The following is a 19,473-nucleotide window of genomic DNA, read 5'->3' as shown; positions in this document are numbered from 1 at the left end:
CTCCTGGAGGCATGGCGGGGCTGCTCTGTTCCCACTGATCGCGGCGGGTGGGGCTGCGGGGCGGGTGGGGGCCTGGGGTGGCTATGACCGGCGCGTGGTGGGGGGCCGGGGCGGCGGAGCTGCTCTGGCCGCGTGTCGGGGCCTGGTGCGGGCTGCGGGGGGGGGTGGCGGACGTGGCTGGGCTGCTTTGGCATCGTCCGGTGGGGGGGCGGCGCGGTTCGCTCCGCTCTGGCTTTGTGCTGCCCCTCGGGCTGCTGGGGGGGGTGGTTGCGCCGGCTGCGGTCTGCTCTTCTTGCGGTTTTGCGCCGGGCGGCTTTTCTGCTCTCGGGCTGATTCTGTGCGCGGTGTGTTTCGTTGCGCGCTGTTGGCATCGGTCTTGGTGGGGTGGGGCTGCGCTTTTGGCCGGGGGGGCGTTTTGGGGGGGGTCCCGCGGCGCTCGTGGCCGGTTCGCGGCGGATGCGCGTGGGCCCCGGCCGGGGGCGGGGCCGCCTTAGTGTTTTCCTGGGTGGTGCGGTCGCGGTGGGTGTTGCGGCCGGTCGCCGGGGCTTGGTGCGGGGGGGCGGGGCGTGTTTCGGTGCTCTGTGGGGCTGGGGCGTTTCGGTCGGCGCCGTGGGGGGGCTGGTGTTCGGCGCCCGGCCCTACTTCGGGGTGGCCGGCTGCCGGCGGGGCCCGCGGACTCGTCCCCGCGACTCCCCGGGGCGCCGGCATGGCGGTGGCTGGGGGGCTTCCTCGTGGCTGTCTCTCCTCCTGCCTTGGTGGGGTCTGGTTTCCGGGGCTGGCCCCACCTTGGTGCCTTCGCTTCTGGGGTCCCCTTGGGCGCCTGGGGCTTTGGGTCTCCCGGCGCTGGACTCAGTGCTCTGGGGGGTGTGCCTCTCCGGCTCTCCACAACCACTATTGAGCATTTTTTTCTATGGTTAAAACTTTACATGCACAAGTTCACCCTCACAAACAACTACAGGTGCTAGGCTTCAGGTACTTAGAGATTCACTTCCAAACAGAAACCCCACATTCATATCTTCAGGTAACACAGAGTACATGTCAGACTTAATAATATTACTTTAGTGATAGTTTCAAGGTGTTTGCTTTATTGTATATATCGTACCATGTTTTTTGGTTGTGCTGTTCTTTTTTCTTTTTTTTTTTTTTCTCCATCTCATTACAGGTGTTGAAGCAGACTGAAAATGTTTTGTCATTGTCTCCTTCCTATCTCCTCTTTCTTTCATCTTTTGTCCTGTTTTTTTCTTTTTCTTTTTCCTTCTTCTTCTTCTGTTTTTCTGCTCTACTTACATTGCAGTGTCCATATGAACTGTAAAACTCCCTGCATAATTATAATAAAGCAATTTATATACATGAAACAAGTGGAGCGGTATGGCAATTGCGATACCGCTACACTTGTGAAAGTAAAATCTGTTGGGCTCCTTTTGGCATCAAGACAATTATTCTTATTGCCACCTTGCCAGACAGGACACTGTAAAAAAAAAAAATAAAATAAAAAAAAATAAATAAAAAAATAAAAAAAATAAAAGAATTTGCAAGAGGGAACAGTTTTATCTGGGTTTTGGGAAACAAAATTGTGCTAAAATGCCAGTCAGATTGGTAAAATAAGGCTCCTAAACTGATGTCATTTTCATGACTTCAACTAATTTAAGTTTTGATAAAAAAATAAAAAATAAAAAAAAGTAAATATTGTGGTACTCTGTTTTTGAAAGTTGGGGTCTTGGCCACCAGGGGACGTTAGGAGGGCCTCAGGAACTGAGGGAATACAAAAGAACATAATAAAAAAAAATCTATACTGTTTGATCATGGTCATAAAACAAAAATAAGTTGACTTACCAAGAGAATCTTAAACTAAACGTTGCACCTTTTTCCTCCAAGTTCGTAATAAAGGACTAACCAAACCAGCTAATAGCACTAAAATATCCTCTTTCTTTCTTTCGCAAAACCTATTTCTTTAAGTCTGACTTTTCATCTTTAAAGTTACTTCAAACTGCAAATAAAATACATTTACCCTCGGACAATGACATATGGCTTTACTTATGCTGAGCCCTCTGACTTCTGGTTTTGTTCTTATCACAAGTTTGTGGGAACATTTTTTTTTTCCTATTCAATGGGAATTTAAAACTGTGTCAAAAACATCTTAGTGAACATTTATACGATAAACAAATGTAATGATCATGAATAAATGACGATACGAAGGAAGGTAATTGCACTGATTTCCATATTTAGCAATTTTAAGCAAGCAGCATAAAATGAAGGAGTTTAATTTGAGACCATAGAGCCCTTAGCCTGACGTAGTCCGACTCAATTCTAGTCAGAATATGAGTCTGATACTGCTCCATAGAGCTGTGATTATGGGGCGTGTTTCGAACGAACCAGGAAAAAAAATGCCTCTGCACTCAATTGGATAGACCTACAACCAATAAGAGCAACGGAGTGCGTGACGTATCTTAAGCGAGGCATAGTTGTTGTCCACAAAAATCAAAGCGTGCAGTTTCACGCCTAGAATAAGAAGATGAGACTTGATCGCGTTTCTCTGTTCCTCTTTTAAAATTAATTTGCTGTCGATATCTTCTAGAACAGACCTAATAGCAGAATCTACTCACCCAAACTCTCCAGCGGCAGCCATTATTGTTGTCACCCAAGCGCGCTTTGGTCACGTGGTTGATAACGTTACTCTTGATCATCTGTCGATCATCGTATAAAGTCCGCCCTGACAATTTGATTGGATCGCCTGACAGTGGGCTTTAATACTCGCGCTACTATGGAGCAGAGCCAGACCGAACTTCCCCGAACTCAAACCTTGTGGGCGGGACTAAGTTCGGACTGGCACCCAGGCTATAGAGCCCTAGCAATCTCACATTGATTCTTATCTAAAGGAATTTCACCTACCTGAGGTTTGAGCAGGGCCATCCAGCTTGGATTCACATTTTGAAAGAGAGCAGTCTATAAAGAAACAGAGAGATGCATTATTAGCAACAGATGTAAAGATCATTAGGTGTTGAGTTTGGGGGTTTCTTTTATGTCTTTGTATTTTTGCTGTTTATGTTCTCTAATTGTAGCCATTCTACTTCTTTCTTATGTGAATTTGATTCCTAGTTTATTCTTGTTCTTTGTATGTTTGGTGTTATCTGTCAGACAGCTGTTCCGTACTCTCCATCTGATTGCTCACACCTGTTTTTCCAGGCATGTATATAAGCTGTGGTTGCCATTGTTCATCAGTTTCTTTCTTTATTCTACCTCTTGTTACATCACTTTGCTCTATTCTCAGATTTCCCGTACTGAGATTAAACACAACCTTGCATGTTGCTTACAGACATTCATGCTCTAACACTGCAGCATAAGCTTTTAATTAGTATTACTTTGTATAAATGAAAACATGAACGCTAGAAGTCCCAGAGATTTTCAGTTTTCCTGCAAGCCCCCTTCCCCTCTTCAGGTTTGTGTATTCACTCTACCTTACTAACTGTCCCTATTGTAATGCAAATAACCTGTGATAGGATCAGCCCTTCTACATGAGACTGAAACAAACTGGCATCAGAACAAGATCATGCTCTGAACACTTTTCATTACCTGCCCCTGCAACATCAGACCGTTTTGCAGGAATATCTTGATAAGTCATAACTAAATCTTTTATTTAGGCAAACCTATTGAACAACCAGATATCATACGAGCTGAGAAAAGGTCATAACCATGCTTTTCCAACAGGGCAAGGCAGAACCTATTTATATTGTCAATTCACCAACAGACTCATTTATATTGTAAAGCTTACTATGTAAACGAAAGAACAACTTAGAGAATAATTTTTGTCTTGTCTTGCCTTTTGATGTCAATCAAAATTTCAGCTTAGAAAATGGCAAACAGTCTGATTTCAGTATAGCAGTAACATTTATTTCACCCAAGGAAAAGCGCTACATATGAAGCTACAATTGTCCCCTTTAGCAGTTTTTACAAACCCAAGGATGTGTCCTTCCTGCATTTGCGACAGGTATACTTGTGCACAGTGCACACAACGCTGAGTGCTGTGGTTCCTGTTGCAGAGATTGCACACCTGGCCTGCTTATAATAATAGTGTAAAAATAGAGTTCTCCCCAAAGTAAGAGTTGTAGTATGATCCAGATGAAGTAAAATATGTATCCTACAAGTTTGGTGGCACTACAATGATGTATAGTGTAATTATTGGCTATTATATGCTTACAATAACAATGGAAAAAATCTCCAAAAATACATTCTGGCCTATCTTCCCAAAGTAAGAGTTATAGTATGAACTAGATGAAGTTATCTATTTATCCATCAAGTTTGGAGGCACTACAATGATCTATAGTGTAATTATTGGCTATTATATGCTTTTAATAACAATAAAAAAATAAAAAAAACAATAGATTAGCACATATTCCCAAAGTAAGAGTTGTATGATCCAGATGAGGTTATCTATGTATTTTACATTGTAGTTTGGAGGCACTACAATGATCTATAGTGTAGTCATTGCTCATTTCATACTTATTCTAATAATAAAATAGAGGTGCCATTTGTCATTTAGGCTTTGAGAAATTCCTCAAAAAAGTATTATTTTCTAATCCAATAAATGTGGTATGAAAGACATGAGATGAGATACACATTAAATTAATTTGATAATAATCCACTTCTTGTTGATGACACTTTTGAATATTTCTCTTTGATTATTTTGCAACTTGCAGCCGGTCCTTAAAAGACTTAATGTAAAAAGGAAACTACTTAACTACTTAAGTCTAACTTCTTTAGAGAAATTCTTGCCTATTCTTTCATGCATACCACAGAAAAAGTTCTCTGTTTCTGGGTCACTCAAGAAGATAAATGAGAGGGCAAGAAAGAAGGACATGGGCAGCTTAGCTCTCTGCTCTGACTTCCTTTCAGCCTCTCTGAAAAGAGCAGACTGGCATATGCTGTTGCCTAGTGAGGATTACAGTAAGCACCTGCTTACATGCTGTATGTCTTGTTTAATGTAGAGCAGATGAAGTGTTTGGTACAGGAAAAGGTCCTGATAAATCTCTAAAGGCCTTATCAGCAAAAAGACTGAGGGCAGAGGAATCTGAGGGGGCAGAGAGCTGAAAACCACTGGCCTGAAAGGAGAGGGAACTCATAGCTGTGATCCAAACCAAACTTCTGATATCCCAGAAAAAAATTGAACAACTAAGGATTATTGAGTAGCAATCTAAAAGCAGTGACGATGGAAAAGAAAGATATGGACAAATAGAAGGATTCTAGCTTCAGAAAGTGTTCTCAAAAGAAAATTCTATTTTAGAAATGGCAGAAAACCTCATTATATAGAACTATTTCTTCTTTCATAACTGAAAGGTGACATCATGTAGCATATGTAGACATTTAATATTTCAGAGGTAACTTCGTTTATAGATCAATACCATGTAAACAGTATAAATCAAAATGACCCACATAAAAAAAAAAAAAGAAAAGTTGCTATAGATCCTCAGGAGCAGCAACCAATTTCCCAGAGCTAAGCATTCCTTCAAGCACTGGCATTAAGAAAGGATGTTAAGATTGATCCTAGGCATATTGTAACCACAGAAAGGCCTAAGCTGAGTCGAGAAGCTCTGTTAACAAGAGACGAATTATAGGCTAACTCCAGAGAGAGGGAGAGAAGAAGAAGAAGTATTAAAGTGAAGAAGCAGAAAGTGGTATGTGGGAAAAATCACAGTGTTCCTAATTGAAGAGGGACGAACCAGATTTTCTGATATGATTCAAAACAGAAATCTGGGCTTTAGTTATCAGCCAATACCAGACACAGATCTGTTGTTGAATAAATGAAACATATACCTGCGAGTGAAGGCATTGGGCTTGACGTAAACACTGTTTAAAAAAAGTTACTAAATGAACACAGTTATTAATGTTCTCTAAATAATTTGAAAACAAAGTTGAAAAAAATGAAGTCTACATTAGTGGCAAAAAGAAAGGAATAACAGTTCCATGTAAAGCACAAACAGAAAACAGATTTTAAAATGCAATAAAAAATATAATAGCAGCTGCCTGAAACACGTATAGATCGTGGTAATTGTATTGACTGGACTGGATTAGAATGGTGGATCGGCTTCATTCATCCAAAATTCGTTCCAGCTAATTAGTCAATATGAGAACTGATACCAATTTAGGGTATCGAAATGGTTCATCTCTGGTTTATGTGCAATCTGAACAAGGATGTATAGTTTACATTTGGGGGGTAAGTGTGAAAAAAAACATTATTTTATATCAAATATTATTTCAGGTCATTTTTTAAATCCTTCTGTCGGTCAAAAAACATATCCATCTTCCAACTGTACATATGTTTGTTTTACCATCCATCCATCCATCCATCCATCCAGGTCCCTTAAATAGAGACCAATAACTGTAGAAATAACTGTTATAAAAAACCAAGGATTTGAATGATAACTCTGCACATTCTGGTTTTGAAAACTTTTGAAACATTATTATCAGGGTTTAAGTATGTCCATGTAAAGATTGAGGAAAGGTGGGACCATTATAATTTATTCAAATATGCCAGAAAAAAACAAACAAACAAAAAAAAAAAATAACGAATAGTGATTCAGAAATGCAAAGGTTTTTGTTTGAGGTTTGGTATCTGTTATAATCTATTTATTAAGATGATTAGAAATGAACAGTTTAATGTTTGTTTTTTTTTGTTTTGTTTTTTTTTTCTTGTTTGGTATGGAGTCCCGTTTCAGTCAACCAGAAATGAAGAATTGAGAGTAAAGACAAGACTCTGTAGCAATTAAGGGTAAAAATGCTTTAAATGGCCTGAACTCCTGTAACTATTTTTTTTAACTATAAAAAGTGTTTTACACTACATTCAGTCATTCACCAATTCATGCACACATTAATGGTGGCAAGCCACATTATAGCCACAGCTGCCTTGGGGCTCAATAACAGAAGTGAGGCTGCCAGGTGCTCCAACTACAATCAGTAGTCTGGCTGGCCCTTTCCATGCAGGGCAAACTTCTGCATCTGATACCACTAACACTCCAAAAAGGTAACACCTGTTTTGTTTTCGCTTTAAATTACCAATGCTCTGGATCTTCTTCATAATTCTGAGGTGAATGTTGGTTTAGCCACATTTGAATTGTAACCCCAGAGGCTGCTTAGAAGAGCTTTTTTAATCTAATTCCTATCACCGTTACACCCGTATGTTGCTCAGATATATGAAATTCCCCAAAAATGTGTTAAAATAGATACACATCAAATCATAATTTGAGAGCACTTATATTGCTTAGGCGTGATCCGTAAATATAGCATTTAATTTATAAATGGAAAGTATTTTTTGTTACAGGGCTGTGCACGGATTTGTGAAGAAAAAAGGTGTCCCAAAAATGTGGTAGTGTTTAAGCTATAACTTAGGAATTATTTGGGTAACATGATAACTGTAACCATTATAGTCGCTTTGGGAACAGACTCCCAGCAGGATCCATGCGAGAGGGCTGGCTTCCATATTTTTATCAAATTTACTTTTTTTTTTTCCATTTAAATGCACAAAACAAAAGGAGTAAGCATTTTTTTTCTTTTTCCGCCTGTTTCTTTAATTAGTTGCTGGTATTATTCAATATGGGGCTGCTTGGCTGTAATGCATCTCTCTGAGGTGTGTAACGAAACTTCTCTCTGTGACGACCTGGCAGCATCAGTTATTTTGACACGTGGTGGGTGCCTTCCTGCCATTTATACCACTTTACATATTCATTTGTAGGCATTCACTGGGCGTCTCAGGAAATTTATCTAGCTGTGTTTCGTTTTCCGTAAAATCGGCAAGTATAAATAAAAGGTGTGGGGAAACGTGACTTTTTTTCCTGCCGTAAGTTTCATGATTTCTCATCATCGTCAACTTTTTATATAAAATAAAAGTTAATATGGGAAAGCTGAAAAAAAGACATTTCCTATTATTTAATTAAGAATCTTCTCCTTTTTAGATGTATGTTTTTTTTTCTTACTTTGTCTCAATGGGAGCAAACCCTCATGACTTCTTGGCTCCGTTTCAAAGTTTTTTTCTGGAAAAAAAAGCCACAAAGCATTGTGAGAGGTTTGAGACTTCAGGTCTCAGGTCCAGATGTTTCCCTGGTTTAAAGGAAAAGACAACAGTGACAGGGGAGGGTCATCATTTATAGTGCTCTAAGTACAGGGCAGAAAGACTGAGGAATGGGAGGTCACATTATGTGTGAATGAATACCTCTAGAAGATACATATGATGCAAGTTCCAAGGCACTACTGCCTTTGTTTCCTTGTTTCATTTACTTTAAAGTAGTCTTATCAATGTGTAAAAGAGCCTATTTCACATTTTAAAAGCACAAATAAATTGTTAAAATGAGGAGAATACATACCGTGGCAAAAAAAAAAAGCATTTACGGTACCACAAATCTAGATCATTGTTGGACATGAGCAAGGAAGAGATATGAGCTATGTGGGAGAGAAGAGGGGAAAGAAAAGAAAAGAGATATATCAATAGATAGTATGGGGGGTTTACAGGTGGAGGTTTAGCAATTATCAGTTGGTGGATATATGGAAGACACAAACGGCGGCCCACCATTTATTTGTTTATTTATTTGTATGACCTGTAATACTACCGTGTAATCCACACATCTATATCTTTCTACTTTTTGCATCCCAGACTTCAGTGACATATGTGGGATAGAGAAATGTATACCCCTGTACATGTTAAAATCATTTTATTTTTTTATTTTTATGAGTGTCAAGTCATGTAAGGTTCATTAAGCATCCTGAAAATAAAACCCACACATACCCTTCATGTTTGTGTCAATGGACTTGACTAGGGCCTGGAATCCTTAGGTTGTGAGTTTGATATCCTCTCCCACAGACTGCCACTCTGGGTCCCTGAGCAAAAGACCCTTAACCCCACACTGCTCCACGGCCCCGTACAATGGCAGCCCACTGCTCCCCAAGGGGATGGGTTTAATGCAGAGAGTGGATTTCGTTGCACTGTACTTGCGACAGTGTAATGACAATTTAAAAAAACAAAAAAACCAGTGGATTTCCAGAAAAGCTCTTTATATTTAGGACATTTAATTAAATGTTTAGTAATATAAAATATTATTATTCTATTTTATGATGTGGAAGAGCCCCGATCTCAGGTCTTTTTTTTTTATCATTTGATCCTTTCCTTCCTAAGATTCCTCTTTATTTAGCTATATCCACCTTTATGCCAACTCTGGTAAGCATCTATGTCCTTGTCGATAAAAAACTAAATCATCCCCACAGTATTAAATATCCAGCATGCCGTTTCGCACTGAGGACATTGTGAGGTGAGGTGATGTTTAGTATCCTGGATGTAATTGAAAATGTTCCACATTATTTGACCAGATTACCTTCTTCCCCATGTATGCTTACAGTATTATATATTTTTTTGTGTATATTTAAATATCGATCCACATCGTCATCTTTAGGATACGCCATCTGCCGCATTCACGTGTCAGAGTGTAAACAGGTGATCTGTCTCAATCATTTTTGATTTGTTTGATCATTTAATATCAAATTAAAATGATCACAGATCTGAATTTAAATTAAATCATAACAGATTTGTAATTTTTTTTATTTGGACTCCTCGCATCGTCATCCAAACAATTTGATATGATGTTGGAACATATGATAGTTCAAAGTCTTACTTCCTGCCCAGAAGGCACACTCATTTCAACCTACAATGGGCTCTATCACTGATCTCTATTTATTCACTGGATTACTGACTGGTAGTACACGGTGCTGAGAAGTCACCAGCTGCCATATTGGTACTCCCTAGTTAAACCATTGATCTCATTTTATTCATAGAGATCAGTGAGTTAGATCAATCGGAATGTAAACAATACCTGTGCTAAAGCAACAAACTACCATGATGATTCTCATTTTCAGGGGGGCTGAAGAATTTTAAAGTAAAGATAAAGTCATCACTTGGACACACACTTGCTGTTCCATAGCATCGGTAGATTACTGTAATTTATGGTAAAATACAGGCACCTCACATTGCATGTTCAGTATGAGGTATATAAATCATGTAATATAACATATTATACAAATCCATTAGTGTGTTAATTGTGTTAATACTGTTAATACTTGCAAATTTTGCATGCATGATGCCATATACTTCTATACTGTGTCTGTGAATAAGAGTGCAGGTAAAATTACCTGTGAAATGTCTGCCCTGTTGGCTGCAAACACTGCTTGATTTATGTGGCAGGTCCGTGAGAGTGGTGAATACCAAGATGGTGGCAATTGACTTCAGTTTTTTCAGCCTATCAGCAATCCAGTGAATAAATAGAGATCAGTGGTGCACAAATCCACAACTTCTTGAAATTAAGGCAGCTCTTTTATTTCCTGTCTTTTACAGACCTGGATTAATCAGTTCATCCTGTAGAAAACAAAAGAGTCACCTTAAGTTCAGGAAGTAATGGAGTTGTGCACAGAGTCCATTGTATTAATTGCCATCTGGTTTCCAGTTGCCAATGCTAATGATTTACATTGCATTTTCAAAAAAGGGGTAATCTCTTTGTGATTCCTTAGAGGTATCACAGAGATAATATGATCTGGCAACACCTGAGCTCTATCTCACATGAGTCCAATGTACTATTCTTATCGGTCCTGAATCTTTTGATGCTTAGGCGGTCACTGTAAGCAGAAGTATATATTTTTATTATTTTTTTTATATATATATTTCAACCCATTAAAAATTATACTACTAAATTTATTCTGCACCAGTTTAGAGGATATGTGGATGTGTTATTATTTAACAAGTGTGTGTTTTTGATAAAAAGGCTATGACCTCTAAGAATAAAAAGGTCATACACAGAGGTTGAAAGCATGGTGCCAGAGTAGCGGTGACTATGTGCTCTCTGGAGTTAGAAATCATCCCTCAAAGCAGTTTTGTTGCCAGGTATTTGCCAGAAAGAAAAATCAATCTGACTGATTTGTGTTAAGAGTTAAGTTTTGTACCACATGGATTATGGGTTGGGGTACTTTTACACCATACGCATATTTCTCAGGCAACTTAACTTTGTGAGACCAGTTTGGTAGCAACTCCGTCCTGTTTAAGCATGACGGCTGTGGAAGTTTGGTATAGAAAGCTTTAGTGTTTGGCACAAAGTACAAACAGCAATCACAGAGGAAGTCTGCTCGTGTTATATAAATAAGATAAGATATGCCAAGAGCTCGTCTTGATAGTGTTTCCTTAATCTTTTTTTGACCCTGAAAAGAGTTTTTGCACCAGGTGTAATGAGCAGACATAAATGTTAATAAGTGTTGTCTAGTGGCTTACATTGCTGAATTTCATACTTAAACAATAATTTATATTGTTACAGTTACAGTTTTAGTAAGGCAGCATAGTCATAAACCCATCAACCTGGCAACCTCATAAACCCAATACCAAAGAGAGCAAAAAACAAAGTGCAAAATACAAAAATATGATATAAAAAGCCAACAGGGTCCAATATTTTAATTGGAGGACCTTTGTTTGCAAGCAGAGAGAGCTTCTAGTTTAGAAATTTGTGAGGTCATAGTACGTGACTACACCCCTTCATAATAACTTACTAAGCTGTATAAGTACAGTAAAATTGCTATCCAAACTAATCTTAGCTTTGCAGAACAGAATAAACCCAGAACGTTAATCAGATGTAAAAAAAAACTAAATTTTGTGCTCTGCTTTTGCTGAGTTCAATAAGTGAGCATTAACGGTACGAGTGAGCCAATGCGGTTAAGCAGCAAAAGCAATGACAGTCAAAGCTTATGATCTCTAGCTCTGACCAACTGCCAATTAGGCTGCCCCTGGATCTAACAGTAAGGTTAAAGCCTCAGGAAGAGCAGCATAGCCTACATTTTACAGGGTGAGCTCCACCCAAGCCTCAGATCTATAATTTGATGAGTGAAGCCTTGTTTATCCCTCTGAGTATGCTGTGACCTCTCTTTCTGGAAGTCACTCTCCTTTATACTTTAAGTTACTTTCTTAGCTTTCATTTCTTTGTCATTATTGTAATAGTTTTCAACACAAAACAGATTCCATGTATTTGTGGGTAGATATTCACTATATGCATAATATCTTTAACTCCTCCATCTAATGAGCAGAATTATACAAGATTTATGCTTGAGTTTACATGGTGACATCATAGATCATTAGGCTTCAATTAGCTATGACTGCAGGAAAAAGAAAGATCAGTGCTTGATGATTCAGCTCCTGTAACAGCTTGTACAGGCACAGGTCATCAGGTTTGCTGTGGGCACAGAAGGACATGGCTCACCGAGTTGTCAATAACGACTGTCATTACTGATGCTGACATCTTAATTCTATCCTTAGTCACAAAAGGCAAAGTAAAGTGCAACCGGTGTTAATATTAATTATTAACTGGGGTTATGTGCTTTCATTATTATTTTCAACATAACTATGAAAACAAAGGCAGGCTGTACTGATGTACCTTAACATTTAGTGTTATCCTTCATCTGATCGACGAAATTTACTATAACACTACTATAAGGATGTACAGGAGTAATAGTCACCACTAGGTCTTTTATTTAAATATATATTTTGTACACTACATTTCAATAAATTCTCTATCATTCTCAATACCATGACACAAGAGGTAATTAGGTGATATTAATTATTCATAATAACGATAATATGATTGACAGTGTTGTGCAGTAACACGTTCAATGAACGGCATTGACTGAATACGTTTATATCTTCAGTGATCTGTTTTAAAATAACAAATATGAACAAAAGCGAGGTTCACTCTGAGAAGAATGAGCGACAAACACAGCTCACTTTTGCTTTCAATTGATAACAACACTTATCATTCGATAACGGCAGGTTTTGTAGCACTTATTACGGCAAACAGCACGACAGAGCATCATGTCTACAAATACTCTCTACTGGTATTTCTGAAGCCAGTTTGGCAGAGTTAGTTTTTTTTAACTATTAACAGGCACAACATAGATTTCTTCCCATTGACTACGCATTAAGTTGCTTGTAAAACAGTCTACTACTCCTGTTATTGCAAGAATATATATGTTTATTTATTATATTATACAATGTGAGCTCTAATAAAAAAAGATGAGAAACTTACATTTCTGCCTGTGTAAAGACACAACGTAACTACGCAGAATACGCAAAGCACAGACAACTAGGGGGTCATGCTACTGACTCAAATGAAAATACACAAATCTAAGCACCAGTTTTTCTCTCTAGATTATCTGTCAAAAAGAGAATGCCCGGAATTAGGGCTGAAACAATAAATCGGATTTATCTGGGTTAAAGCTACAGTGTGTAATAATTACAGGCATATAAAGTCAGAAATTTAATATATTATACATAACTATGTTATTTATCATCACCTATGAGCTCAGCCTTTTAACCATAATATTTGCGTTGCCTTAGAATTCGTTATTTATAATTACATAGGAGCGGGTCTCGCAGCCATGGAGGCTGACATCTTTGCGCTACGGCAAGCGCAGAGGCAACAAACTAGCGATTGCGAGATCTCCCATGACGCTCAAAAATAACTACGGCAAGTTGAGAGAGATTAACTGAGACGGTACTGAACAGTAGATGGCAGTATTATGCCTGAGAAGCGTTTAGTCTGCCTGAAACCAAAGAAGAAGAAGAAGCAGGTATACTGCGCCTCAGTAACAAGAAAGGTGAACAAGGCGGCAGGCGTGAGTGACTTTGCAAACTGTTTGGCACTGTGTGGCCAAACATCAGACGAATGGAGGATCATGCCTACTCTGTATCACAACGAAAAGCGGCGGACACCGAACCCCCGTCATCTAAGAAGCGGAAACACGACGAGAATAAACGCAAGCGTGACAAGAAACGGCAAAAAACACGGATCAACATTGGCACGGGATTTACACGATGGAAGTCACTGATGGAGGAAAAAGGTTTTCAAAGTGACGCTCAAGTTGCCAGTTTTCTCTTGGACAGGTAATTAATCCTACACACACAATTGTCTAATATCACTGCAGTTTTTGGAGTACAGGATGCTCAGACCTGTCTAAAACAATAACATGCTGCGTGATGATGCTGTTACTCTCCAGTATACTTATTCAGCAACGTCCCTGACGTTTCACAGGTAATGATTCAGTAATTTTCTGTAAAATAATTTTCTGGATATATACCTCGGTTACTTCTCTCCGGCTCCTTTGGAGATCTTCAAGCCTTTCCTCCTCTGCTCTCACCCCGCTGGCTCCCCTCTCTCGCCTGGCCTTAGCTGCACGGCCTCCCTGCCTTCGCCCTCGTCCTCTCCCTCGCGTTGTAACCCCCGTGCCACCAAAATGACTTGGACTCTGTAAACGGGGGATATATTCTTCCAGCGAACACAATCTCGCTGTTAAACTAATGACTACAATTACTTCGTCTGTTTATATCACCATGCAAAGCAGCTCACCAAGACGTCACAACGATGTAGAAAAAATAACGGGTATATTTATTATCTTAAGTCTACATGAAATCTATACCCTACACAGACTAATGAAATACTATCTGTAAAATTATCTATGTAAACAAACCTCATCACGTGAGAGGGTAGGTGATGTGGACGTCGTAGAAGAAATTTTGTCCCGTAACGCTCGCCGTACTGTTGGGGGGGAGAAGCGGTGGGGGGGAGATGTTCATGTTGCTGCGGTCTGTAGTCTGACCGCTAGATGTCGCTGAAAATTACACACTGTAGCTTTAACTGATTAATGAAATAATCACCAACTAATTTAGTAATAGAGTATAGAGACTGTAAAACATGCCTTTAGATGACAGAGCAACCCACTAAGAGCACCAACTATACCAAAATTGTATAAAAATAAAAATAAAAAACAAAAAAAAAATTGGTACATTTTGCATTTAAGATAAGAAAACATTTTTCCCTGTCAATATGCTCTACCAAGAACGAAAGTTTTGGTTTCACCTGGTTAAACTTTGTAAAAAGTGTTCTTTAAGGAACCTTTGGCTATCCGATTATTAATTGAAAAAGTAAACGACAGATAAATCAATTTGATAAAATAATTGTTATCTGCAGCCCTACCCTGAATGTATGTAAGGATCACGGTGGGTGCTTCACAGACACGCAGGGTCTTCATGCAGCTCCTCACCGGTCTAGCTGGCACTTGAAGTGCTCCTCCTTCTTGGAAATGCAAAGTCTTTCTGCCCATTTCCTTATACTGTATGATAACCTTTTTTTTTTCCTATAGCAATTATGAGTCCAGATTGAATTCAGAAGGAAGTTTTGGTCCTCTGGATGCAATGTCTGCCATATTGCTCCCATGGCACGCTGGTAAACCTAGAGTGTCAGCTGTCTCGTAAGTGCGTGTGCATGAGGTAAACACTCAATTGTCCGGCACGGCTATGTAAACAAGAGATTAGAGAGCAACACAGAGAGATGATGTGTGATGTCTTGCTATAGTTCATCTGAAAATTTACCTTCGGTTCTTCACAAAACTACTGTACGTTACTTTTATCTTAAATAATTACATATTTCTTCTACCTCCTTTAAAAGGTAGTAAATTAAAAAATAAATAAAAAATATCTGCGACAACTCAAAGAACCATCCAACAGTGCTGACAAGGCTCAGACAAGGGCCAAAGATTTTCGGAACATTAAAAGCACAGTCAAAAACGTGCATCTCAAATGTGAAACATAAAACACATTGTGGATTAACCGATTTATCTTCTAGCATCACACGACAGCCATCACCAAGACTTCCATAATGCTGTTTTACTGGCTTTGGTTATTAACATGGACACAACAGCAACTGCTGCTGCGTAACGTCCACACTCACCATATCAGCAGGGTTGCCAGATGTCACTGACCAAGCCAAGTTTTCCAGCCCAAAAAATTTTCATAAACCGCGTGGATATACAAAATCTCGCCCAATTTGACCCAAAGTGTTTTGATCTCTTAGGCCATAAACCTAAAGAAAAAGATTTTTTACCCATAGGCGGCCATCCTAAACTGTCAGATTGGGAAACATCCCAACCTGGCAACAATGCACGTAAGACGTGAAACGTTAGCCTTTAGATGCAAAACCCCATCATGCACCACAACATATTTTTGCAAAATATTCTAACATAAATTCGCCAAATATAAGAGGAACTACGTAGTTTGGTTTGAAGAAAGCATTTTAGTTTTATTATAATTTAGTTTGTTGCAAGGATCTTAAAGTTTTGAAGAAATAGGATTTTACAGTTGAAGAAATAGAAGATTACACCATATGCCAACCGTCACAAGGATGTGCATGACAAGGAAGGGCTTTATATACTGCTTGCATCATTTAGGTAGTTAACATTGCATTACTTCTTGGGCTCCTTGGATTATTTACTGGCACAGGTAGGTGCTTCGGCCAGAGAGTAAGTTTTGGGGCTGGTATGATTTAAGTAGGGCTGGCCCTCGCACACTGAAATTAGGACCGACCCACCGGGCAATGCCCATTATCACAGATACCAGTCCAAACCTGGTGCTGACCTAAGTTTTGTGACTAGTGAATTTAGGCCAGGGCTCTTGTGTATTACATTTTAGTCCAGCATACATCTGGCTGCTTTTATGACAATTGAGTTTCATCATGCAGTCTGACAAAGTAATACAATTATGGGGCCAGTAACTTCATTTAAGAATCACTTTAGAGTCTTTCTATGAAATAATCTCTTTCAAAAACAGTATGTTGTGCAAATGTTGTTTTCTCTTTGCCAAAAGGTCTCAACAGGCCCTCAACATATATAATATTTGTCAAGATTTACCAGAATGAATCAAGCTTCATACAAACTGATGTAAACAGTTGTCTTTGCAGTATATACAACCGATCCACTATTTTTACTTGAATTGTTTAGCTTCTTATGCCCCTCACCAGGCTTTATCCAAGGACCATCCATCGGAATTACGGTATGTAATACACCAAGTCTTCATATGTCTCAATTGCACAAAACTTTATTCAGTGTTTTGCTTTTGTTTTGTTTTTTAAATAAACCTATCAATTGCTTTTTAAATAATAGTCATTAAGCATTATTAAAAGTCATTATAAAACATTAAGCATGCAAGCATGAACCACCCCACAAAGGATAACATTTTTCTTTTACATCACACAAGGCAATTTGCCAAGGTCATGAGCCATTTGAGCCTTCAGAATCGTATTATTGCAGTTATTAATGCAGTGAAATCATTACTTATTATTGGGGCTTCGTACTTCAGAGTTAGTTTTAGCTCTCCATGACAGACCAAAAGGCTAATAAACATGTGAAGCTCATAGACCAAATGGAAGATTAAGATTATGATGATTATGAAATGAGAATATTATTTTCAGGTAATAAATTGAAAAGACAGTGGTCGGCAGCCAGTTGCTCTAAGACCACAAGGTGCCCTTTAGACTGTGCATAGTGGCTCCAAAAAAATGGAAACAAGCACTCTAGAAATAAGCATCTCAACACATTAGGGGTTTTCTTTTCCGAAAATGTTCTATAAAGCAGTATCTCAACAAACTTTAACAAATGATTAAACAAACAAAAACTGTAGTGACTTTCTGCAACTCTTTGTCCTTAGGGCAGTTTGCTTTTAATTTTTCTTTTTCCCACAAATATGGAAGATTCCAATCAGAAACATTTACCGTATTCCTTCTTTTTAGAAATTCCTTTGTTTTACTCAAAAGGTAAAGGAAGAGCTTAGATCACAGTTCAATAACTTAGCCATAATAACAAATTTTTTTTAATATGAATTTCCTATAAACTTTTTCAAAGGGGTATATAAGTATCAGGGCTCCATCCAAGTTTTATTCAGTAGGAGCAAAAGGCAAAAGTGTCTCTTTGGCTGGTGAAGATTTACATTGCTTTTCCCTTAGTATCAGGCACCGAATGTCTTCCATGTCTGTGCTAAACAATTAAGGTAGTGTACAACTACACCTAAAGCTATCTTAAAGATGCATTTTAGGGTAAAGAAAAATGCCAGTTCTTGCACAAGAAAAATAGCTGTAAAGTTTCTCCATTATGATGGTGTCTTCAGTAACAATATAGAAGCGACAGTCCACCATCACTCAGTGCTTGTGCAGGAACAGTAAATCCTCCAGATCATTTACTGGATGCAATGAACTGTCTTTTAAGATATAAAACTATTAAACAGTTTCAATAATAATAAACTGAACTTCCCTGTGTTGTTTGATACTGTAGCTGTGTTCAAATAAAATGAAAAGAAATGACAATATTTGTCATTTCCACTACATGAATTGAATCAGTTTTAGGCCAGACCCTCTGTTACGTTCTTGGCTGCCTTGCTTTCGATTTCTGAATTTTTACCACAGGCAGGGTGGACAGTGGCTCAGTTGTTTGGAGATTGAAGGTCCTGGCCTCATAAAAATTCTTTCTGCTTAAAACTAGCATGCTCTTTGGGTTCTCTACTGATACTCTGGCTTACTACGACAATGTAAAATGCACATATTATCTTAATTGATATCTCTTAATTGGCTAAGTGAGTGTGGACATTGCTTGTCCTATATGTCTCCTTAAAAAAGCCAATTATAGATTGCTTAGGCCGTTTCCCACTTCTTGCCCTCTTACAGCTGGAGAGTCTCTTTTTTTATATAGCTTTTTTAATATCATTACACTGTCATAAGTACAAAGCTACAAAATTAACTCTCTGCATTTAACCCATCCCCTTGGATTGCAGTGGGCTTTCCATTGTGCGGCACCCAGAGAGCAGTTTGGGGTTAAGGATCTTGCTCAGGGACACAGAGTGACAGACCATAAGAGCGGGGCTCGTACTCAGAACCTCTTGATTCCAAGCGCAATGCCCTAACCACAATCCCACATGTTCTAGCACACCCTATGATTATAAATGTATAGGTAGATATATCTAATTGATGGACCAACAACAGACCCAGTTAAAAAAAATACAGAAGCTTGCTTTTTAATTGGGGGGACTGTGGTTTGGAACAACCATACTTTACCCAGGAGACCAAGTAGATAAACTTTAAACAGTCCATGTAGCCACTAGTTAATTTTTAAATATTTAATAAAATTTAAATAGTTGAATGTTAAGTCATAGCATGGGCAACCGAAGTGTAATGGATTACTGTAGTGGAGATGGATGGACCCAAAGACAACCCGCAAACAGGTCAGTGAAACGTTAACAGTCTTTATTTAAGAGAGAGGGCGGCACGGACTCCCGGGAAGAACGATCAGGCTCAGCGACAGGCAGCTCCTGGCTACAAGAAGGCTCGGTTGGGCTCAGTCCGGTTTCAGGAGAGGAGAGAGTCCGTGCTGGGGAAATCCTAGGTTCGGTCCGGGTCTTGACGAGGGGGGAGTCCGTAAATCCAGCAGAGGTATCCAAGGGGGAATCCAGGGGAAGTTCCGAGTCCAAATCCAGTTCAATATCCACAGAAGCAAACACAGTTCAAAGGGGCAGGCAATCTCGGTAACTCACAGGCAGGCTGGGTCAGAAACACGGTTTGGCAGTCCAGATCTCTGAGGCTGACGAGCAGGGCT

The 19,473-nt window shown here is 39.1% G+C and overlaps 1 protein-coding gene across 5 annotated transcripts in view; it reads right to left on the bottom strand.

The window, feature by feature from the left end:
* Positions 1-19,473, bottom strand: part of triob (trio Rho guanine nucleotide exchange factor b) — a 146,324-nt gene that overhangs the window by 118,138 nt on the left and 8,713 nt on the right. For all 5 annotated transcript variants that reach the window (XM_038275789.1, XM_038275788.1, XM_038275784.1 and 2 more), the window contains exon 2: positions 2,890-2,943. In XM_038275789.1, coding sequence (XP_038131717.1) covers positions 2,890-2,943 — 54 coding nt within the window. The remainder of the gene's footprint in view (positions 1-2,889; positions 2,944-19,473) is intronic.

This window comes from Cyprinodon tularosa, unplaced genomic scaffold, assembly GCF_016077235.1.
Source record: "Cyprinodon tularosa strain WSP-4 unplaced genomic scaffold, ASM1607723v1 ctg98, whole genome shotgun sequence".
Classification (NCBI taxonomy): domain Eukaryota; kingdom Metazoa; phylum Chordata; class Actinopteri; order Cyprinodontiformes; family Cyprinodontidae; genus Cyprinodon; species Cyprinodon tularosa.
This window is presented reverse-complemented; position numbering and strand designations above follow the sequence as displayed.